Genomic DNA, 24,351 nt, shown 5'->3' on the forward strand with positions numbered 1-24,351 from the left:
TCAACCCATTTGTCCCCAAATTTCGGGAATTCCTTGTTTTTAATAGCTGAGTATACATGATGATTCATAACAGCAGCAAAATGACAGTTAAGAAGTAGCAGTGAAATAATTGTACAGTTGTATGTCCCCACAACATGAGGAACTGTATCAAAGCATCTGAGGAAGGCTGAGAGCCAGCACTGTGTGGCAAGGGCTAACACTGCAGAGTAATTTCTCCAGTTCCTTCATCACAACTTTTTTTAAAACAAGATTTATTTTTATTAGGTTTACTTATGTGTATGTAGGTGGCCACAGAGGCCAAAAAAGGCCATTGGATCCCACCCATGTGGTTTTTAGATGTATGGTGTGAGTGCTTGAAACTGAATTCAGGTCCTCTGGAAGACTAGTAAGAGACCTTAACCACTAAAGTATCTCCCCAGCTACCTCCATCACAACTTTTGAGGAAGGAGCAAGTTGAGCAGTTTGTCTAAGGTCATACAACTGACAGGTAATTATAGGAACACCTGAACTCTGGTGTTGGAGGCCTATAATCCTGCACTGGGACTACCTGCTAGAATTTTCCACCTGGACGGGGATTGACTACAAGTCTGGAAACTCCTGGATTCTCCTCATCTTTGCACCCCAGAATCCATACCAAGAGGCCACAGCAATTAGGTCTTTTGTTGTTGTTGTTGTTGTTGTTGTTGTTGTTGTTGTTGTTGTTGTTGTTGAAGCCCCCCGCTGAGCACTTGGTGTGCCGAACTTCACTTGCTCTGTAATACAGCCTGGGCAGGAGCTACTGTGAACATGCCCCCTCCCGGGGAAGTAGAAGCATCGAGCAGTTACCACCTTTCATGGGGCACTACCCATGTGCTAAGCCCCATCCTAGCATCCCCGGCCATCTGTCTGGAGAATCACACAGATGGGATTTGTACCTAAATCTGCCCAACTTCTGAGTTCAGGCTCTTAACCCAAACTTGGCTTCCCAAGAGTGAGAGAGACATACTCATGATAAATAGGATGTGTTAACACACTCAGGCCAACAGAGAAGAGCAGGCTCCACAGACTGCCTTGGTAGGCAGCACAAAGCTGAGCTTAGAGGCTTGTAGGCTATCCCTGCCTGCTCCTCCAGATAATTTACTCTTCTGAACATTGAGATATCTTGTCACTTGACACAGCCGGCCCATCTTTTCTGTCCCTGCCTTTTCATCATCCATCAATTCCTTTAACACAAAGGTTCACAAAACAAGCAAACTGTACAGAGCGGTCTATCCTGAAATATAGACAAGTCTGAGGACGGGTCCTCAGGTGTGACGCTTTCTTTTACCAGCTTCTCTGGGATTTCTCCCCACTCTTTCCCTCCTCCAGGGCCTGAGCTGCCACCAATTGCTAATGGTAGCTGATTGCAAAGGAGGAATTGTCAAAGTCACCTGGGGAACGGAAAGCTCCATCTCGATAGAACTCACCCCAGAGTCTCTGACTCAAGAGAACTAAGGGACCTTAAGAATTTGAATTTTAAGTCATTTAACTGATTCCCAGGTGATACTGACTCTGCTTGTCTAGAAACCTTGAGAACCAAGCCTGGGGAGCATCGACAGCCAGCTATCATGAATATATGTGCAAGTACAGAGGCAATGTCTACCTGGCTGGAGGCTACTGAGATACTGTTTTCTCCCAGAAGGGGAGAGGGTTAAAAAATAGCTATGTCCAGCACATCACCCATTGCCCTTGATGCCCTGTAGCTTTGAGAATACTCTCTGGAGGAAGGAGGTCAGAGTGGCTCATTGCCCTCCTTAATATCCCAGAGCTCTCTCCAGACCTCCAAGAGCTTCCCTTTGGAAACAGAAATGCTGCCTCACTCTACTCATCACAGAGTAAAGATGCAGGTGAGATATGGGGTCCATATTACCTCTTTATGGCACCAACTTTTGGGGCAGGAGAGAGCAAATTATCTCCATATTCAAAAGCCTCTGATACCACAATGCAGGCCAGGACTCTTCTTCCAACCCAAAAAGATCTCACTACAGTCCATGATGGGAATGCCTTGACGCTTCTTTGTGAACACATCTGAGTAGTACTGGGCTGGGGGATGGTGGGAGGTCAAAGCCTAGAGACTGCTAGGATCTCAATTATCAGCACATTCTCAACCTTTTCTGAGATATGGCTCCATCATTCCCTGGACCTCAGTGACAAGCATTTAGGACAACATGAAGCCTCATTTCTCCGGCGTCACTTGTGGAGCTCCAGTGCTCCTTCCCTTACATTGAGATAATTAAGCTTCCCACAGCCACAACCCTATGGTTATTTGTAGCTATGAACTCATGTTCCTCAAAACAGATGTTGCATGGTTCTAGCTTTTGACGCCTCCCTATTTTTGGAAGTGTGTGATACCCATCCACCAACTACCCTTTATCCCCTTTGAACCTCTGACTTCTGAGGTTGAAGATAAGAAAGTCTCCTAGTCTGTTCCCAGCACAAATCACAACAGTCAGGAAAGAAACACAGGCACGACGGCAGAAACTTATCAAGCACATAGCCTATCAAAAAAAAAAAATATTGCATCAGGCTCCCTCCTTAACCTCTTTTGGTCTTTTCCTCTTCTCCAAGTTCAGGAAGGTATTTGGACAAACTGAAAGAGATGGAATCACCTCCCCAAGTTCAGAGTTCTTTCATAACTGCAAATATTGGCTCCGCTCAGTATCACATTTGTGTCCTCGGAATCTGGCAGCAGCATCTACTTTCCTACTAGTTACCATGGAATAAGAGCAGAAGAGAGCCCAGGACTGGATGCCAGTTCCAAGGCAAGCCTTGCTGCTGAAGTTTGAGACAGCAATCTGTTAAATATGAGGTTGACTCTGATCAACTCTGAGGTTCACTGCAACGAAGACCCACTGAGCCATCGTCACATACCAAGCCTGCATCTTAACTCGTTCAAAAGCCATAAAATGCTTAGTGGGACAATGCACTTGTGCTTTGTCTATTGCACAGCTGAGGAGGTTGAGGCTTCATAAAAGCATATTCTCAAATCCAGCATAGAATTCTCAGGTAAGTAAAACACCGGGCCAAGATTCTCTACCATATCGTCCACCTCTAAAGCCCCTGATTTCCCTAATAAATGCACTTTATCTCTTACATGCACGACATCTTTGCATCTTTATATCTTTATATGGATAACAGAGTTTTCAAGAGGGAAACCTGGAAGTTGCCATGATAGTCATGGAAACCGAGGCCATCCTGGACAGCACAAAGTACAGATGGCGGCCTGCCCTGTCCCAGAGTGAGCTCAGTTATTCCGATAGCTGTGGTCATCAGTGCTGCTTATTCCTTCCAACTACCAACCCCCAGCTCCCAGAAGAGATGTGGATATGTCTCACCTGGAAAGGGCTCCTTAAGAAAGTGGCCATTGATGGTCTGGTTGGCTGTGCCCAGGGCATTCTTAGCAATGAGGGTGTAGTTGCCGTTGTTGTAGTGGGTGGGCTTGTTGAAGAGCAGGCAGCCCTCAGAGACCTCACCCTCCTGGTAGTAGTCCATGTGAATGATCTTGGACTCCCTCAGTGGCTGTCCATTGTACAGCCAGTGCAGCGTGGGTGTCGGGTTGCCACGCACCACAAACTCAATGCAATGCTCCAGGCGTACCTCAGGCTCCACCAGGCTCACCACACGTGGAGGGTCTGTGGGGAAAAGCAAGCTGATATCGAGGACACGGAGTCTCCTGGGTACTGAAGAACATAATAGGAAGTAGGATAGGGATCCCACTTCTCACCCTGCTCTGAAAAGTGTGAGTGAGCTCCCACCAGCAGCCAACAGAGGGAAAGAGGCACGCGTCTTTATTTAAGCTCCCTGGGTCTATCTTAGCTGGAGCTACCCTCCTGAGACCGTTCAGGGACACCAAAGGCAGAATGGGACAACTTAAAAGATCCTCGAAAATGAAACCATCTGCTGAAGGGCAAGGAAATTTTCTTGGATTTATTGTCCAAGCATGTATTTTTTTTTTTTCTAGTTTTGCCTTATGACAGCCTTTCTGCCCTGGTTGAAAGACCAGAGGCAGGTCTTTAGAGCAACTCTAGCAATGGGCCTGCCCCGTCCCCAGCCTGTCCTCCATGATAGCATGCACTTACAGTAGACAGTGAGAGCAACGCTGGCATTGCTCATGCCCACCACGTTCTCTGCAATGCACGTCAGGGTGAAACCATTGTCCTCGCTCGTCACATTCACCAGGGTCAAGTTGATGGCATGTACATTGGTCCAGTTCAGATTGGTCTGAAAACCCCAATCAGAAGACAATAACCAAACTGTTTACACAAGGATGGCTTCCTTTTCTAACCCCAAATACGTCCAGGAACAAGTAAAAGGCCAATTGAAGTCTAGCTACTGAAAACACACACAGACCATCTTCATGATTTCTTTGTACTTGAGGTGATCCTCCTGTTAATACTGAGTGGTGAGTGGTAAAATGGGTCCTCTTTTTCTTTTTTTTTTTTTTTCTTTCCAAATGAGGAAGAACAGAAGGCTTAGCACTGTAGCAAAGATGAAAATGACAAGAAAGGACTACATCTAGACAGAATCTGAGTCTATGTTTCTTTCCTGAGGGACAGAATCACCATTTCCCCCTCCTCCTTACAATTATGGGATGCTGATTCCTTAACTCTTGTTGGGCCTGGTCGTAGGATGCCTACCTGGTGGGTGTTGATAGACTGCAGCCCAGTGACTATCCAGTCCACATCAGGCAAGGGAGAGCCAGAGCCATTGCAAGTGATTACAGCATTGTCTCCTTCCCGGACGGTCAGGTTGACGTGGCTCACACTGATCTCGGGGAGATCTGGAAGGACAGAGATAAGAGGGAGATAAAACCTCGGGTGACAGTCTGCAGAGGAGCTCTGCCTCCAGGCAGATGGTGGCACTTCTTGCCTTGCCCACTGTGACAACTCTAACACGACTTGCCTGAGTTCATGTGAGACCCTTGTGGTGGTTAATATCAATTTGGCAAGCTCTAAAATCACCTAGCGACACCTCTGGGCATGCCTCGGGGAAGACCTGGATTAGATTAACTGGGGTGGGAAGACACCATTCTATGGGCTGGAGCCTGAACTAAATAAAAAGGAGAAAGCAAGCTAAGCACCAACATACATCTCCCTCTGCTTCCTGACTATGGGTACAAAGTAGCCATAGCCAGCTGCTTCAGATTCCCTCCCCATGACTCCCTCCCCATGATGGGCCATACCCTCAAAACATGAGGCAGAATCAATTCTTTATTCTTCAAATTGCTCTTGTCAGAGCAATGTGAGAAGCAATGACTTATAACCCCAAGCCCCAGCTGACTCACAGCCCCTACTCCATAGACCTCAGAACTCAGAACTGAACCCCGTACAGCAGGAAGTTCCTACACCCCGCATGGGGTGAGTGATGCACCTGTTCACGGAATGCCATTCTAGCAACCAAGCCTACAGCTTCAATCAACTTAGGGCCCTAGGTCTCACAAATTAGTGTGTGTCAGGTTCATTCTCTGGTCTCTCTGGTCTCTGGCTGGGCCCAGAGCTTGTGTCATTGAAAACACCTCAGAAGCTCTCGCTACAGTAAGCGCTGAGGCCGCACATTAAGATGTTCTTCTTCGCATTTGATTGACAGGTGACTCAGAGAGAAAGGGGGGCTGATGTGCTCAAGATGGTGCGTGGCCCCTTTGTGCATTCCTTCCTTAGAGTAGCAACAGGAACGACCAAGAAAGGAAAAGGTCCTTCTGGTCTGCATCCACCACTGAGGTCAAGGGTGGAAACAGCAGGGAAGAAGGCCCCAGCCTGAGGCACAGCTCCTTCTCTGGGGTATGTGGGATGCTGGCCAGACCAGGCAGCTCTAATGCTCACTCACCACACTGACTGATGTTCATGCGGAAGAGGGGGAGTTGGGAGCCATCAGCACTGATGCAGTAGAGGCTCTGGCTGTCCAGCCGGGCCTCCCCCTGCTCCTGCCACAGCTGCATCCAGCGGATGTCACAGCTGCAGTTGAAGAAGTTCTGCTCCAGTCTCCTGCGGGCAAGAAGAGAGGGGAAGGAATCCCTGAACGGTGGATGGCCCAGCTCCCTCCCAGGGCTGAGGCCAACGGGCCCCTGCTGCTCCTCCATGAAATAAGCCAGACTCCGATAGACAGTCATCATGTTTCCTCTCATTCAAGGATCATAGACTTCATATAGATGGATAAGAACATGAAAGAGAAAGAGAAACAGAGAGACAAGACAAAGACAAAGAGACAGACACGAAAGCAGAAGAGAAGCTGGAGGAAGAATGAGAGAGTAGGAAGCCTGCTGGGGGAACGAGGAGAAACAGAAGGGCATCTGGGAGTGAATATGGCCAAACACATGTTACACTTGAAAGAAACTGTGTTAATGGAACCCATCACTAGGTACAATGAATATTCATCAATAAAAAAATCAAAAAATAATAAAAGATGGGGCCTGAGGAGGTAGCTCAGCTGATAAGGTGCTTGTCATTCAAGCATGAGGATGGGAGTTTGGATCTCCAGGACCTATAAAATGTCATAAATGCCAAGTGGGCATGGTGGCCCAGTGTAACAGCAGCACTCAGGAGGCAGAGACACGGGATTCCTAGTACAAGCTGCCTAGTCAATATGGCTGGGATTGGTGAGCTCCAGAGTCGACCAAGGAAAACACTTGACAGCAGCCTCTATAATTTACGTGTAGGTGCACACAGATCCTCACATATACTTTATGCTGACATACACACACATGCACCACATGCACACACACACACACAAACACAAACATACAGAAAGAGGCAGACACACACACACATATCCACACACATGCACATACACACACAGAAAGACACATAAACACATGAAAATAAAATAAAACTATTAATAATAGTAAAAAAGAGGAAGCAAAGTGAGGTCACAAAAGTAATAAAAATAATAAATAATAAATAAATAACATTAAGTCCATGAACTTACATAGTTGTAAAAATTATAATTTCAGTGAAAAACTTTTTACCTCCCTTAAGTCACTGTGCAGGGACCCTGTTACATGTGTCAAGCTGCTTCCTTTTAAAACCTTCCTATGGCTTCCAACTACACTGAAATTCAAAAAGCCCTATGAACCCTGGGTTCCTCCATCTCCTTCCTGATGTCATCCACTGCCCCATCATCAGCAAAGCCATACTCAACCTATGCTTCTCCATCATCCTATTATGTCACTTCCTGCCACACCCTCTGCCCTTACGCAGCCACACTGATCTTGCTGACCTTGCTGTGTAAGCTCGCTAGTGTGACTGGTTTAGACCTGCCTCAGAGCTTTAGCTCTTGCTGCCTGGCCTGCCTGTCAAGGTCCCTCCCAACATATCTGTAAGACTGGTCCCCGTCACTTCACTAAGAAACTGTAAGGCATTCCCTGACCACATTGATACCAAAGGCCACACAACCCTGTCCTAATAATGCCCATCCCCTCACCAGCCACTTTCTCCTGTCTAGAATTTATTACTATTTTGAAATGCCTTAAATATTCATATTAGTTTGTCTCTTTGTCTCCCCAGGTAGGAAAAAATTAAGCTCTATTAAGACTAGAAATGTAACTTGATTTGTGTATTGCTGCATCCACAGTATTTAAGACTGATCCTCCAAGCACATTTCCACTGGGGGAATAAGTAGTTAGCTATTTCCAAGATATATACCAAGCCCATTTGGGACCGGCTTTATTCCATCATGAATTCAATGACTCCCTTAATGAGCACCTGTTCGGTATCTGGCCGTGGTTGAATGCTGTTAATAGAGAGATGAATAGGGCAGTCCTTGTCCTCTGGGAGCATTCACCCCAGTGGAGAAGAATGGCTGACGGGGAGAGTCAAGTTCAAAGCCCTTGTTCTCCACAGATTCTCCTTTCAACTTAGAATAAGTCACGTCCCTCCTCCATTGGGGTATTAGGAGAGTGATGAACAGCACTAATCAATCCCCAAACTCTTAAAGGACACCGGCTAAATTATAATGCTGGGGCCATTAGGGGAACATGATTCTCTCTCTGGTCTATTGAGGGGATCGATCTGTTGGCACCTGGAGGAAAGGCACTTGGGTCACTGCATATTTTTTTAAGCACTGGGTATTTTTGACAACTGGCAAGTTCTAAAATAGTTAAGCATGCATCAGCATTTGTCAGCTTGCAGGAAAGGAGTGAGGGACAGAGAGAGGAACCCTGCTCCTGATGACTAGGACAGCACAGGTAGAATGTACAAATCACGACACAGCTTTTTGTCCTCTTAGCCTGTGAACATCCACGACTTCTTGTTCTTCAGGCTCTTTTGGAAAAAATAAAATGGGAAGGGAAGGGACCTGATGTTTCCTTGGCATCTGCTTCTCACAGCAATCTCAACAGGTAGCGCTATTGTCCCTGCACAAATGGGGATGTCCATCTATTGTCTGGAGGCTGTAATGGTTAATCTTCCCTGTCCACTTGATGTCTGGGTTTATAAACAACACGGAGACACACCGCTGGGTGTAAAGGGCATAGGTGAGAATAGAAGACTTCCCTGAATGTGGTGAAACCATCCCACGGACAGAGAGATCTTGAACTGACTTAAAAAGAGAAGGCAAGCTGAGCATCACCACTTGTCTCGGCTTCCTAACTGTGGATGCAGCGTGAGCATCTGTCTTGTGCTCCTAATCATCATAAACTTCCCACCATGATGGGATGGACCCTCAAACCACCATAAGTCCACATAATCTCCCCTCTCCATTGCTTCCATGACTTATTTGGTCACAGCAATGAGAGAAATAACTAACCGGAGGAATTAAGACACATGCTCCATGCTCCAGCTTTTCACACAAACCTCTGTTGTTAGACTTCCCACTGCCTCTTCCCTGGGCAAATGTTGTAGAGCTCAGTGGTCCACCCAAAGCCTCCCCTGACTTCTAAGCCTCTTGCCGAGAAGACTAAGGGAAGAGGTAGAAGGAAGCAGGCAAGGATAGCCGTTTCGCCAAGTCACAGAGCTCATGTGAAGGCGCACCTGAGGTGGAAGGAGAAGCCGGTGATAGAGTTTACCAGCACAGTGGGAAGTTTGCAATTTGTCCACAGAGCCGTGAGGAAGTCACTGAAGCTAAGAGCTGGGGCTCAGGTCACCAGTTATGATATTTTTTATAAACACGGGCTCCCCACATACAGTTGTATTGTATGTGCATTTCTCAAAGAATCTAGCCAATGCAGTGCTGAAACTCAGACCCAGTGAGCTGACACGGAGCCACATCACTCCTGAGAGGAGCATCTTCTCTCACCACATGTGGGTATCAGCTAGGCTGGTTGGCAGGGCCTGGGCCTATGTTCTGGAACTTTGGCTCTCATATTTCCTGTTCACATTTATACTTTTCCTGGGGGGGGGGTCTCCAATAGTATTTGTGGGTTCTGTCCATCACTATTTACCACATTAAAAATTAAAACAGCCATTTTGAGAGGTGAGATGAAACATCAAAGCTGTTACAATTTTCATTTACCTGATTACTAAGGACATATAATACTTTTTGTGCTGTTTCTTGGCCATTTTTTTTTTCTTCTACTGAAAACTTGCTGTTCAATTGCACAGTCCATTTTTTTATTAGATCATTTATTTTCTTGATTCTGTTTTTTTTGTTTTGTTTTGTTTTTTGTGGTGATGGTAGTGGTAGTTGTTTTTAATTCTTTGTCTATTGTGGATAATAATCCTCTGCCAGATATATAGCTGGCAGAGCTTCTCTCTCACTCTGTGGGATTGATTGATTCTTTCTTACAGAAAGGGGTTTGGAGTTTTGTTTGTGTGTTTGTTTGTTTTGTTGTTTTTTGTTTTGGTTTGTTTTGATCATACGAGATCCTATCATTAATTGTTGGCTTTAATTTCTGACTATTAGAATCCTACTCAAAAAGTCCGTTTCTACACCTGTACCTTGTAGGGTAGTGCCTATGTGTTTCTAGCTGCTTTAACATTTCATGTTTCAAAATGAGACCTCTTATCCACCTGGAGATGATATTTCTGCAGGGTGATAGATGTGAATATAAATTTATTCTTTTACATGTGGAACAGAAGTTCTATTGGTCTGCATCTCTATTTTAATTCTAGCTCCATATTGTTTTTATTGTTATAGCTCTATAATTTACCTTGTAATTTGTAAGGGCCATCCCTGCAGTACTGGTTGTTTTGCTCAGAATTGCTTTGGCTATCCAGGGTTTTGTCTCATTCCATGTACATTTTAGGATTTATTTTTTTCTATTCCCATAAAGAATGCTGAGGGTATTTGAATTGGGATTGCCTAGAAACTGAAATTGCTTTTGGTAAGATGGTCATTTTTATAATAATAATTTTACTGAACCATTAATATAAGGTGTTTTACCTTTCTCTAGCATCCTTCTCCTCTCTTCAGAGATTAGAAGTTTTCACTGAAGAGTTTTTCACCTCCTTGGTTGAGTTAAATTCAAGATTTTTTTCCTAAGAATGTTATAAATTTGAATGTGTCTATGAGCTCTGGCTCAGCGTGTTTGTTGGTGGTTAATATAAAGTCTACTGATTCTTATAAGTTGGTTTTATATATTGCAACTTCACTGAAATTGTTTTTGTTACTAATTCTAAAAGTTTTCTGATGCAATTTGAGGGATCTCTTATATATATATATATAATATTATATCATCTGCAAATATGGATAATTTGTTTTCTTTTCCTACTTGTGTCCCTTGAATTTCTTCCTCTTGCCTCATTACTTCAGGTAGTGTTTTGAGTACTATATTGGAAGGAAGTGGGAACAGAGGGCAGCCATCTTGTTCTCGATTTAAATGGAGTTGTTTCAAGGTTTTCTTTATTTAGGATAATGACAAATGTGAATTTGTCATATATAGTCTTTATTTTTGCTGAGGTATACTACTCTTTCTGAGACTTTTATCATGAAAGCATGTTGTATTTTCTCAAAGGCTTTTTCTGCATCTATTAAATGTGACCATGTGATTTTTGTCTCACCACAATCATAAAGTCAGAATGGCTAAGACCAACAAAATAACTGACAACAAAGGCTAGTGATGATGTGGGAAAAGAGAACACTCCTTTACTGTTTGTGGAAATAAAATCTGGTAACACCACTTTGGAAGTTATTATAGAGAATCATCAAAAAGCTAAAAAAATATATTACAATATGACCTTGCTATACCATCCGTGGCATATGGCCAAAGCACTCGACAGCCTATTCCACAGATATTGCTCAGCCATGTTCAAAGTTGCTCTATTAAAAATAGCTAAGAAGTGGAAATAATCTAAATGTCTTTCAACAAATGGATGAATAATAGAAATGTGGTATATAAACACAATGGAATACTATTCATTGTGAAGAAAAATGAAATCTTGGAACTTGCAAGTAAACTAATGAATCTATAAAAGATTATATTGAGTAAGTGACCTAGACCCAGAAAGACAAAAACCACAAGTTTTTTTCTCATCTGTGGCTCATAGCTTTAAATCTTCAAATGTGAGTAAACAGCACAGAGTAACTGAAGAAACCAGGAAAGTATAAAAAGACCATTTAGGAGCAAAGGGGAGAGTTTAAGGAAGAAGAATGGAATATAGGTAATATGAAAAGAGAATAAGAAAAATGCAGAAGAGGCTGTCATTGGAAAGGGATGGTGAAGTCAATACAAAAAGAGAAGAAAGAAGGAGGGACAAATAATACCAAGGTTGTTTGACAAAAACCTTAAAGAATCACATCCCTTTATATTGCCCTAAAATAATACTTATGTATGAAGCAAAGTTATGTCACTTCTGATGACAATACTCCCACAAGAGGTACAGACTAGCTGAAAAAAAAAAAAAAAACCCAGAACCAGGCATGAGAAACCCCATTTGAGTTGTGGCTTAGGGACTCGCAAAACAATACAGACAATTGATGTTGCCCTTGGCTGCCTCTCAGAGGTCGAAGGTAAGCCCCTACTGAAGAAGACACCACACACGTAGGACACAGGACTTAGATATCTGGAGCTAGATCTAATCCAGCAGTTTTCATCCTGTGGATCACAGCATTATAACCCATAACAGTGACAAAAGTACAGTTATGAAGTAGCAACAAAATAATTTCATGGTTGGGGGTCATCACATGAGGAACCATATCAATGGGTCTCAGCATGAGGAAAGTTAAGAGCCACTGTTCTAGCCTGAAAGCCTCCTTCCTGCAATCTATCTTCCATAATACCAAAAGGTACTATGCAAGTTACCAGATGAGTAAATCAATCAATAATCCTATATAGCTGTGATGCCTATCAATCACAACAATGATCAACATGGCAAGATATTCCCAAAGGTGCAATAGTGGCACTCATATGTTGGTGATAACCAGCAGCTGTCTAATTGGACTTAAGGCCCACACAACAGGGGAAATCATGCCTGGGACAAGAAACCTAGCCAACTCCCTGGGAATAGTAAGGTCATAAATCGTAGAAGAGAACCTACTACCCTTACTAAACCAGCCTAATTCCTAACTACATTCTAAAACGTATCCTTATACCCACAGACACATGTAGCTCTCACTTCTCATCAAAGAAGTTTCTCTTCACAGCAAATAGAGACTATTGCAGGAAACCACCACTAGACACAATACAGAAATCAATGAGCCATGAATGAGACCTACCCTACAACATGGCTCCTACACCAAAGGCCCACTGAAGAAGAAGGGGCAGACCAATTATAAGAAGCAGGGGACTAAGAAATCTGCTGTGAGGTTGCATCTCCCATAAAAGCCTCCCTAAACAAGACCTGAACAATGACAATATTGATAGATATGCTAAAACAAAAAGGGGGAATCTCATCAGGTCCAATCCCAAAACGAAGAACTGCAGGCAGTTAATGACTGTTGACAGAACAAGAATTGACCTCTCCAAGGGATGATCCTTCCCCTCCCTCCCCCAGGATTCATCTAATACAGAGCGGTCGGACCCAAAATAGCATATACACAACAAAAACGGACTCAGCAAGTTATGTTTATGCATATATAGGTAAATGTAACAATAATAATAAAAGAATAAGAAGACATTGATTTAAGAGGGAGTAAAAAGGGATCATGGGAGGGCTCGGGAGAATGAAAGGAAAGGAGTGAAGTGATGTGGTTATATTTTAATTTAAAACATTTTAAGATAAAGGAATAAAAAACTTGAAGCTGAGGGAAATGCACACATCACAGATTCTACTGGTCGTCAAGGCAGTGTTGCTTTCATGCCATGCAGTCTCTAAAAATCCCCACTGTCCTCTCAGGAGAGGATAAGAGTAAAAGGACAAATGATGTCTCAAGGCCATTATGAAAGCACAAGTCACCTCACCTCCTACCTTCACCTAAGAGGATCTTGTGGACTCTATCCCAGGTCTCTGTGGCCCACCACCTAAGTGCAGTGACAACAATTGGTGACAGAGAGACAACAAGCAATCTGCAGACAACACGAACATAGCAAGGCACCCTTTGATGTGTTGCCGGAGTAGAAAGGAACAGAAATGGTAAAAGACAGAGGAAAAAAAAATGAAGAGGAAGGAAATGTGCTATGAAAGATGGGCCGTTGGTCTCCAGAGGATTGAAAACAACCAGGGGAAGAAACGTTGAAGTGACAGCAAACAAAAGTAGACAATAAGAGATGGAAGACAGAAGCGATGAAAGTCAGGGAAGGGAAGGGAGAGGCCATGGTCCTGGAGGGGTCTGGAAGCCTTGGAGGAGCTGACCTTGGGACTCTGTGAGATGTCTATGGGGCTGAGAAAGAAGATGGAGAAGAGAAACATGTGCAAGAGAGATAAGAGAAAGCATCAAATGTGGGCATGTGTCACATGGGCCAGCTGATGGAGTGAGTCTTGTGCAATCGTGAGAACCTGAGCTTGAGCCTTCCAGGAGCCATGGGGGAAATCAGATGCAGTGGCAAATACTCATAATACTAACACTAGGGCAGCAGAACCAGAATCTCTGGAGTTTAATTAGTGATTAGTGAGTCCCATACAAACAAAAACCCCATCCCAAAAAGCAAGGTCTACAACACCTGAGGACTGACAGGCTGACCTCGGGGCTCCACGTGCTCATTTACATGCGTACACTGCTTCTACTATTCTTGTCATAGTATCCTACACACGTGACTTCATTTAACCTTCAGAAGGAAACAGTGTAGGGAAAGCAGGAATACCTGATCCTTAGGACATCCTTAGGAAGGCAGAAAATCAAGATCAGTGTTTAGTCTATGTAAAAGAGGGCAGCCTTTGGAAAGGAATGATTTGGGCTCCTCACGCAGACACCCGAGGAGAGGCCTGGTAACCCGACTGAATGACCTTAAGAGTCCAGATGCTTCAAGATGAGCAAACTGAACCAGGTCAGCCTGGATTTGCCCAGGCTTGCTCACTTGACAAGATGCAGCCATTCGTTATTAAATAGATGGAAAACTACAAATTATTTACCTGCGTTGAGAAGGCTAGACAAGCGAGGAGCTTGAGCAGTGTAGCCTCAACCCACATAGAGCATAATACAATCCAACTTCTTGTTGGATCCCATGTGCAGACACAACCCAGAATCTCAGTGGCCCAAAAGGCAGCCCATGCCAAAGTGTCCTGAGGCTGGCAAGAGAGTTCAGCTGAGTTGTCTGGGATATGCCACAGCTGCTGCCAGGCACTGGCTCAGAAACAGCTCAATTCCTTCCACCCTTTTCCTCCCTGGCTCTGCTTATACAGCCTGGTCCAGCAAAAGGGATGCATCTGAAGATCTGGTGCTATGCTGTTCATCAGAGTCTGCTAGGAACTGCACTGGAACCCAGGGGTCTTGGGGGACTCCTCCTCTTGGGAAGACACACCTGGCAAAATGCATTTGAAGTTCCAAACAGTGGCACCCTGTATGTCCCATGGATCCAATCCACAATCACTTTTATATCCAGACAAGAGAAGGTTGGCAAAACATAGAGGCACAAAAGTCCTCGTTCTAAGCTAGGCACAGTGGTTCCCTTCTCCCACACAATCAGGGCTCAGCAGAGGAGTCTCAGCCATAGCTGCAGGGGCAGACTTGCCAAGCTTAGAGCCATGCTCTGTGCTCCATCAATAATGCAAGAGGCCCCATGAATAATACAGCAGCAACTGCTTGAGGGTACAGTTTACTGGTGCCCAGCCCTGGCCTCAAGATGGCCCAAGGCCTAATCGTAGGGCCCTGGGGAGTTCGCACAGATTAACTCAGCCTCATTCAGGCACAGGCACAAAAGAACACTTTACAGGATCAGCCAAGGCTATGACTCTGTGTTCAGAAAACATTGATTCCCCTCCAGTCATCATTAGGGTGGTTTCCTTCTACCCTCTGTATCATCATCACTGCCAGGTACAACGCCAGGTCCAGATTATACAGAAGAGGGAGGAGACCTGCATGAGCAAAGGTAAGGCTACTGCCACCAGACAAAGGGCACAGCCTAGGCCTCCTGAAGATAACAGACTGTGTGAAAAGTGCATAAATAAAAGATGCAAGTTGAGCTAACTCTGTTAGCTGTGCTTTCCAAAGAGATATGTCCACGTCCTACCACCAGGACATATGAATATGACCTTGTTTGTTGACAGGAACAAGGTAAGGATAAAGGATTGAGATCATTCTGATTTGGGGTGGGTCCTACACCCATCTCCAAGAACTGGTATCTTTAGAAAGGGTCCGCACAAGGCTAATGGACAAGGAGACATGGATGTCAGCCATGGGGTAGGTGGTACAAGGGATGCTGCCACAAGCCCAAAAGCACCAGCAGCAACCAGCATCTGGCAACCAGAGAAGGCTTTGTCCCCTGAGCCTCTGAAGGGAGAGAGGCTCTGGTGACAACTCAACTCAGACTTATAGCCTCGGAATGATGAACCAAAAAAAGCATTTCTGTTGTCTTGGAGTTTCCAGGTTTGCAGTGACTTAATAAAGCAGCTATCAGAAATGGGACTCTAAGACCCAACTTTAAAATCTATAAGATGGGGATGAGTGTGTCCACATTGTTTCTCTACATTAGTGCTAATACGTGTCTATATGTTTTGTGAATTAAAAGTGAGTCATAGAGAAGCCAGGAACTGCCACCATAACGATAGCATTAGTGATGGAATTGCTTGGTGTCTTCTCTGAGAGCTTTCAATGTGATCACAATCAAGACTAGGAGGAAGGATGGTGCCCAGGATCAGCCCAACCTTCTTCAACACTGAGCTAGCATTTTACCAAGTCGATTAAATCTGCAAATTACAACAGAGGTAATTATCACTTTGCTTTAAGAAAATGAAATATTCCAATCTATTTTAATCACATTTGCTCTATGCCTGTGGGGTATTAAAAGAAGCCTGCTCAAGATGCACTAATGGTCCTCAGAGTTTTTGTGGAGAGTTTCTATGTTGTGGGCTGATATATCTCTGGTGCCTTTGGCACTGCTGAAGTTGTACCATGGGATTCAGAACCCAAGCATCTTTTCTTCCTAATTCATCCTTTATCTCTAAGATAATCTCTCAGAATCTTGCTCTGATTTTAGGACAGACAGTTCCAGTTTCAGGGTAAAAAAACAAAAAACAAAAACAAAACAACAAAAACAAAAAAAAAAAACCATAGTAGCATCTTGCCTTAACTAGAAACTCCTGAGCACAGTACAATGCCAAGCCAGATTCCATCAAATCTACAACTGAAATAATGCTGGCTATTTCACAGCAAAGCTCAAAACATACACTCAGCTTGTCCTGTGAGAAGGGCAGTTCCTGAGCTGAAGGGAGACTGAGTCAGATGCTAGCCAAAAGTCCTCACAAAAGTAAGAGTATGGGAAGGGTCTTGGCACACAGCAAGAACTCAGATGATTTGGGTTTCCCTATGGCTCCAGTCAGGGATGCCATCTTGCCTGCTAGGAAGACAAGCTACACATTCAGGGTAAGGCACTAAGTTAAGGGGTGAGAAAGAGAACACAATTTGGAAACAGTGATTGCAGGTGGTGTTCATCCTAAAAATCATATTAGTCTCATATTACCAATTCACCAGCCATGTGATCATGGTCAATTTATTTAATTTGGCTCCGCCTTGAATCCCTCATTTGCAAAACAGGTTATTATAACAACTCCCTTGTGGGGGTAAGTTCAGGGATGAGCCAGGGCCCTCTATATATTCCTAACTCAGTGAGTGCCTTTTTTCCTCCTTTCCCAAATGGAAATGTAGTGCATACTCAGCCCTTCTGATGAGGAATCTCAGCTGTATCAATTTTACCATCAGTTGATACATCAAGAACTGTGTGGTAAGAGAGAGGCTGGTTGGGGCATGGCAAATACTCCAAAAAAAAGCTTACATGGTAGAATGAAACATGCTTTTAGAAAATGGTTAAATACACCCATTTGCCCTACTTGTTTCTGCAGACACCCACTGGAAGCCTCACATGGCTGGCTTGTGACTCTCCTGGCTACCCTCTCCTACAAGGCCAACATTCTATCTGAAAACACTGGACACATCCCCAAACTCTATCCCACAGGCGCCATCAAGCTGACTCTGGCAGTCTAGATGGCTTATGGCAGATGGCGCCACATGAACTAATCAAGAAGTCAGACAAGAAAATCCTACCCCCTCTTCCGTTTGCCAGAAAATGAGATTGTTTGGATTTTAATCATAGCCACAGCAAAGAGCCAATATTCAGGCCCCCTTCCAGCCCAAAGATAAATTTTCCACTCTCAGCATTCAATTCTTCCTCAAAAAAAAAAAAAAAAAAAAAAGACCCCCTACCAGGGTGATTGCTCCTTAGAGAGGGGCTTCTTCATCCACCAATATAATTTTTTTCTGATTTAATACTATGACAGAAATAAAATACTGTTTGGACACGGTGGCACTCGCACGCTGACTCACACTGCAAGGAATGTCTTCATCCCTCCATAAGTCACATCTAGCTCACCGGTGTATTGATCCCAGGAAAAGATGAATGCAGAATCCCATGATCCTCTGGGAGAAATGTGACATTTTCTTTAAATATATATCCACAGAACAACTGTTTCTAAATCCCCATGAAGCAGGTCACCGGGGCAGCACACCATTGATTTCACATCCAATGATTTCTTAGAAAGAACACTGAACATTTTCTCAATAATTCAGCCTTTAGCAGACCCTGACATCTTCTTAGGGCACACCGTCTCTGGCCTCCACTGTGAGAAGGAGCAAGGATCCTAGGAGAACTAAATGCAAGAAAAGAGAGACCTTCTGCCCCCAATCACTTTGATGGCATTATGCTTTGTGGTAGCTTGAATGAGGTGACCCCGCAAAAGTCTCAGGCACTTAAAATCTTGGTCCCTACTTGGTGACTGTTTGGGGAGAGTTAGAAGGTATGGCTTTGTAGGAAGAGGTTTGTCACTGGGGTAGGATTAGGTTTCAAAGGCCCACTACTATCCCCAGGTGTTCCCTTGGCTTCCTGCTTGTGCTTTGGGGTGTTAGATCACAGCTGTTACTCTATGTAGTGCCCTACTGTGCCAGCCAGCCTGCTGCCATGCTCCATGCCATTTTGGTGATGAGTTCATATCCATAGATCTAGAAGCCCCAAATAAGCCCTTCTTTTTATTGGGGGGCGGGTGTCTTTTTTTTTTTTTTTTTTTAATTTCTGCTTGTTTTGTTTCTGTTTTTGGAGTTTTTTGTTTTATTTTTGGTTTTGTGGGTTTTGTTGGTTTTGATTTTGGGTTTTGGGGGGTTGTTTGTTTTTGTTTTTGTTTTTGTTTGAGACAGGGTCTCTCTGTGTAGCCTTGGCTGTTCTGGACTCACTTCACAGACCAGGCTGGCCTTGAACTCATAGAGATCCACCTGCCTCTTCTTCCCCGAGTGCTGGGATTAAAGGTGTGCACCACCATGACCAGCTGAACACTTCCTTTTATAATCCTTCCTTTGGTAAGCTGCATTGCTCATGGGCTTTTTTTCTCAGAAATAGAAAAGCAACTGGACTCCCTTCTTCATCATTTTAACTTGACTGGATTCAGCATCACCAAAGAGACGCACCTCTAGGTTTATCAGTGACGGAGCCTGTAGACTGGGTTAATTGAGGAGATAAGACATGCCCTAAATGTGTCTGTCCCCATTATGTGGGTTGGGGTCTTGGGCTGACTGAAAAGGAGACAGTAGTCAGAACATCGGTACTCATCTCTCCTTGCTTCCTGACTACAGAAATTCTCTCACACTCATGCTGCCATGCCATGTTCGCCATGACGGATAATATCCTCTCAAGCTGTAAGCTAAAACAAACCCATCCTCTCTTAAGCTGTGTCTTGTCAGTTTCATTTCTACCCACTGGTCTGAGAAAAGCAAGTTTATAACTTAGCCATGCCATAGCAATAAAAATGTAACTGATACAGAGAGAAACCTAGCAAAGAGTCATGGCCACACACTTGTGGCAGAACATAAAATAGGTTGAAAAACGATGGAAGACAGATAAGCACAGTGGTCCGGGTTTTGAGTCTGCACACTAACCGTTTTACATACTGGGTGACCTGACACAAGAGTCTTCCCTTACTCAGTGATTCAGTGTCCTCCAGTGTGGAGTGGTAATGAGAGTTCCTACCTTACAAAATTGTCATTAAATTAAAGGATTAAATAAAATGTCATACATAATTTAATAGATTACTTGTCACAGTGCTAGGCACAAAGGAGCAATCTGGAAATTAGTGATAGCAACCACTGTAGTGACCATGCCAATTTACCCCTAAGGTCTTCTATTAAGCTACATGTAGTTCAAGATGGGAGTGAACAGAATGCATCAAGTACAACAGCCATGATGTGAGAGGTCCGTGACACAGTCATTTGGGGAGAATGTTTTATAAATTAGAATGTGTTTACCTTCCTTTAGCCATTGTAGGAAGTGCTACCTGTGTCCATCTAGATCTCAACCAAATGGGACCAAGAACTCTGATCAGTAGGCCTACTGGTGTCCATACCAGAGTACCAGAGGAGTAGCCTGGCAGGGAGGGACCCAATTCTAAGGAAGGAAAGCAATATAGAATAATATTGTCCAATTCCTTACAGTAGACCTCACTGTGCAGGCCACACTGACTAACCTGTAGCTCGTGTAGCTCAGGCTAAACTAAAACTGTTAATTCTTCTCTTTTTACCTTCTAAACACTGCAACTACCACAGATCTTAGTTAACAACACCCTCAAAGTGATGACCTCTCTCTAGCCATCCCTGGCATGGCTTTGAAAAGTATCATGCAAACAATCAAGCCATAAGGACAAGAATCATATGAGAAGTTTTCCAGGGGTAATGAGTTACTGGGTGTAAACAGTCTCATTTATATAAGCTGGTCTGAAAAACTGAGGTTATAACATATCCATGAACATAGGTCTGCGTAGGTGGAAAAAGAAGCTAAAAGGCCCATAGCCAAGGCAGACATCTTAGGCCATTGCTTCTTGCTAAACACTGTGATCACAGACAGGGAATTTGGATCTGAGTCACCAAGTAAAAAGGAACACATGAGCAGTGTCTCTAAAACTTCAGACTCCCTAACTCCATCCATGCCTCAATTCCTTTTCAATTTATTCCTTGATTTATTCCCTCAACATAATACATTGTCCTTCATGCGCAGAGATGACCCTGATGACTCACACAGCAACATGAGTTATTTTCTCCAGCAGTGGTCACGAATATTCACTCATCCAGTCAACATCTGTTTGCATAAGATGGCTGGCTAGGGTCGGAGTGCATTGATCAACCTTGGAATGCAGCAAAGCCAAGCAGTCCACATGCAGAAAAAATAAATATATGCCCTCTCCCATGCTCAGAATACCTAGACATCAAGCCAAATAAGTAGACAGGAGATCATCAGCACTATGAAGTCCATATTGTCTGAAGCTGGAAGGTCATGTTCAAGTATCAACTATGCAAATCCTTATCAATGAAACAGTAGATGATTCTTGAGTTGGTTTCTAGGACTCAGAGTCCACAACCTACCTCCCATGACTCTTGTTATGGTAAATCAAAGCTCATGTAAGCAAAAGCATACCTGATAAAGCTACAAAGTTATGTAGAGCAAATGTTATTTACTAGAACTGCTTGATATCTTTATTATTATGAATATTAACTGTTACTGTTGATTACCTGCAGATCACAAAACCAAATGCTGATAAAAACTGAGATTCTGTCTTTTGAAACAAAGTGTGCTTGGTAAAACCATTGGAAGACAAGCCCAGAGATGAGGTGGGTCACCATCACTGAACATGGTATGTTCAATGTCATCCAACCCAAATAGCCTAGCCACCAGGTAGCCCCAGTGTTTGACACTCCTTCCCACCAAACCATTACCAGCACTCCGCCACCTGGACAAAGTCTTCAATTCCGAACTTACAATTCCCGAAGACTCAGCGTCTGGAAGAGCTGCCAGGAGAGTGTGGTGAGCCGGTTACTTGACAAGTTTCTGCAAAATTGACAAATAAGAAGGGTAGTTAAAGGACAGATGCAGCAGCAGGAATACCCGAGATGCAGAACTTGGTCATCTGGAGGCAGGTTTTGGTCGGCTTCTTTTTTTTTTACTCTAATGTCCACCTGATATGTCTAATGATATAGCCATCATTACATGTCATGACATATATTGCTCATGGTGTATTTGCTAATAGTTGAGACCGCAGGGCAGCTGTGAAGAGGACATTGAAGCCCTCTTAAATGGTATATGGTTCTCTTGGTTACTCCTCCAAACCACCCTTTCATAAACACTCAGGAAGCCTGTGTGAAGCACCGTTCTGCAGACAATAGTTGTGGGGATAGCCAAGCCCATGACATCCTTTACATCCACACAGGCAGGAAAGCTTCAGGTTTCTTACAAATTCTTCTCACCCATCCCTCCCCCAGAACACATGCCCATTTGAGAGATCAAGACATCAGCCTTTTGTTCACACATTTCTTCTCCTAATGGCGATTTAATTGTTCTCATTAGGATGTACAGGGGAAGGGAGCAGCCATTAGTCTTCTAAATAAAAGAAGAAACACGCCCACGGTTATTACTTTGCAAGGCTCAACAAACAACTTTTGATGCGATAACAGCGCTTAAAGCAGTAGTTAGACACTGTGAGGAATAAAGTGGCAACCCAGGAACAATGTACTCATCTGCTGATGGGAACGGAGGACAGTGCTGGTTCCATTTAGATAAATCTCCATTTATACATGAACATGTGTATGTTTGTATCTATTAAACATGTAGGTAACAACGCAAACACAAACTCATGTTTGTATACACTCGCATATGCTTTCATATGCACTCATATTTAGATGAGTTCTGTAGCAAGTAAATGAGTCAAACACAGGCTATAATGAGGCCTGAGGGGTAGACAATTGACAAAAAAATAGATGGAAATATATATTGAAATTACAAATGAGTGAGCAGAAAGAAGTGTATCAACAAAATGACATGAGTAATTGAAGGCAGGGTGCTGTTTCACTTGGGTACTTGGGGAAGAACCTTCTAGCAGGTGGTGTGGGACCTGGGAAAAGAAAGGATGAGAATGAGCTGAGAGGCAGGAAGAAGCCCAGCCAGAAATGAAGTTACAGAGACTGTCTGGGGATTCATGCCACATCCACAGGCCTTTGGAAGAGACTGGCATTACTCCAAAGAGCAATAGGAAGCATTGGGTGGCTCTTAGGAGTGGTATATCATAAACTAAATATTACCTTTTTAAATGGAAGACCAAGACTGGAAGTTGACAGGCTAGTTAGGGGAGCTCAACTATCTTCCACACAAGAAAAGAAGAGGAGAGGAGAATAGAACAGACCAAAAGAAAACAGAAGAGAGAGGAGAGGGGAGGAGAGGAGAGGAAATGCGAGGGGAGGAGAGGAGAGGAGAGGAGAGGAGAGGAGAGGAGAGGAGGGGAGGACAACAACAAAGAGGAGAGAAAGGTTCGAGATAACTGCTAGAGCCATCAGAACCTGCAGCTAGGTCTGGGAAAGAAGGAAAATGAATTGAGTGACAGATGTTACAGGCTGAGTATGAAATGGCCTCCAGAGACACATATTTTGAATGTTTCTTCTCCATCTGGTGGAACTATCTTGAGAAATCATAAAAACTATCTACCTAGAGAAGGTAGATAAGTAGGGATGAGCCCTAGGAAATTTTTTACCTTTGGCTCCTTCTTGTAGTACTGCCTGCCTCCTGTCTATCAAGAATAGAACAGTTTTTCACACACCACCATGATGAAATGCTTAAGGACATGGGACCAGGAAACCATGGACCCTGAAACCATGAGTCAAAATATGCCTCCCTAGGTTCTTATGTCAAGTCTTTAGTCACAAAAAAAAAGGTAAGTTACTAATATATTGGTGACTAGTGAGGTAGTGAAGTAGATGAGGAAGCCTACTAACAGATTAAATTTGAGGAGTGGGACCAAAATCATCCTCTGGATTAGATAATAGAGGAGAGAAATATTGGACTAAAAGGAATTGTAGAAGGAATTTCTTGTGTGTTATATGATGTAACATCTGTCAATTTAAAAAACCTATGGCCTAACCAGGCAGAGTGATGCATGCCTTTAATCCAAGCACTCAGAACAGAAGAGGCAGGTGGATTTCTGTAAGTTTGAGGCCAGTTGGTATATAAAGTGAGTCCAGGACAGGCAAGGCTACATAGGGAAATCTTGTTTTGGGGGAAGAAAGAAAGAAAGAAAGAAAGAAAGAAAGAAAGAAAGAAAGAAAGAAAGAAAGAAAGAAAGAAAGAAAGAAACCTATGGCCTATAGCTGAGACAGGAAATAGAAGGTGGGACATAAGGCAGGAAGAAGGGATTCTGGGATAGAGCCGTGCACAAAATTCAGCCAGCAAGATATGAAAAGGACAGATGCATAGTGCCTGAACCCAATTAACCAGCCACGTGGCAGAATGTAACAGTATAAATGAGTTATTTTAAGTTATGAGCTAGTCAGAGAAGAGTCTGGCTATATGGCTGAGGTATTTGTAAAATTATTTTGAGTCTCATGAGTCTTTATTCCAGGAGCTTAGGATGAGAGGGAAAACATGCCCTTACTACAGTAGAAAAAGAGAAGAGACTGGCAGATGGATATAACCAATTCGTATGTTACATGCATGTATAAAAAGTCACAATAAACCCATCATTTATACACATAACATCTATCAATAAAAGATAATGTATTAACAGAAGAGTTTTCCACCCCTTGTGAACATTAATCTTGAGATGGTTGAGAGGGATTCCAAATAGTCTTTCAGAGAAATGGGTTTTTCCTGAGACTCATAGACCTGAGACTATGCTGAGTATGAAAAAAGAACAGATAGCCAAACATAAGAATAGTTTATGAATGGGGTATCCCCTTTTCCATTAGCTGCAGCCTATTTGTAATAAGATGGTTGGGTCTTACTCTGTCCAAGATCAACTAACTTTCTAAGATAGTTGAAAATAATATTGGTAAACCAACCCAAATCTGAGGGTA

The 24,351-nt window shown here is 43.5% G+C and overlaps 1 protein-coding gene across 7 annotated transcripts in view; it reads right to left on the reverse strand.

Annotated features, from left to right (window-relative positions):
• Ntrk3 (neurotrophic receptor tyrosine kinase 3) overlaps positions 1–24,351 on the reverse strand; it is a 379,071-nt gene that overhangs the window by 254,363 nt on the left and 100,357 nt on the right. For all 7 annotated transcript variants that reach the window (XM_051148743.1, XM_051148741.1, XM_051148747.1 and 4 more), the window contains 5 exons: positions 21,272–21,340; positions 5,842–5,999; positions 4,656–4,798; positions 4,098–4,239; positions 3,354–3,650 (listed from right to left, as the gene is read on the reverse strand). In XM_051148743.1, the coding sequence (XP_051004700.1) occupies positions 3,354–3,650; positions 4,098–4,239; positions 4,656–4,798; positions 5,842–5,999; positions 21,272–21,340 (809 nt within the window). The remainder of the gene's footprint in view (positions 1–3,353; positions 3,651–4,097; positions 4,240–4,655; positions 4,799–5,841; positions 6,000–21,271; positions 21,341–24,351) is intronic.

This window comes from Acomys russatus, chromosome 7, assembly GCF_903995435.1.
Source record: "Acomys russatus chromosome 7, mAcoRus1.1, whole genome shotgun sequence".
In the NCBI taxonomy this organism is placed as follows: domain Eukaryota; kingdom Metazoa; phylum Chordata; class Mammalia; order Rodentia; family Muridae; genus Acomys; species Acomys russatus.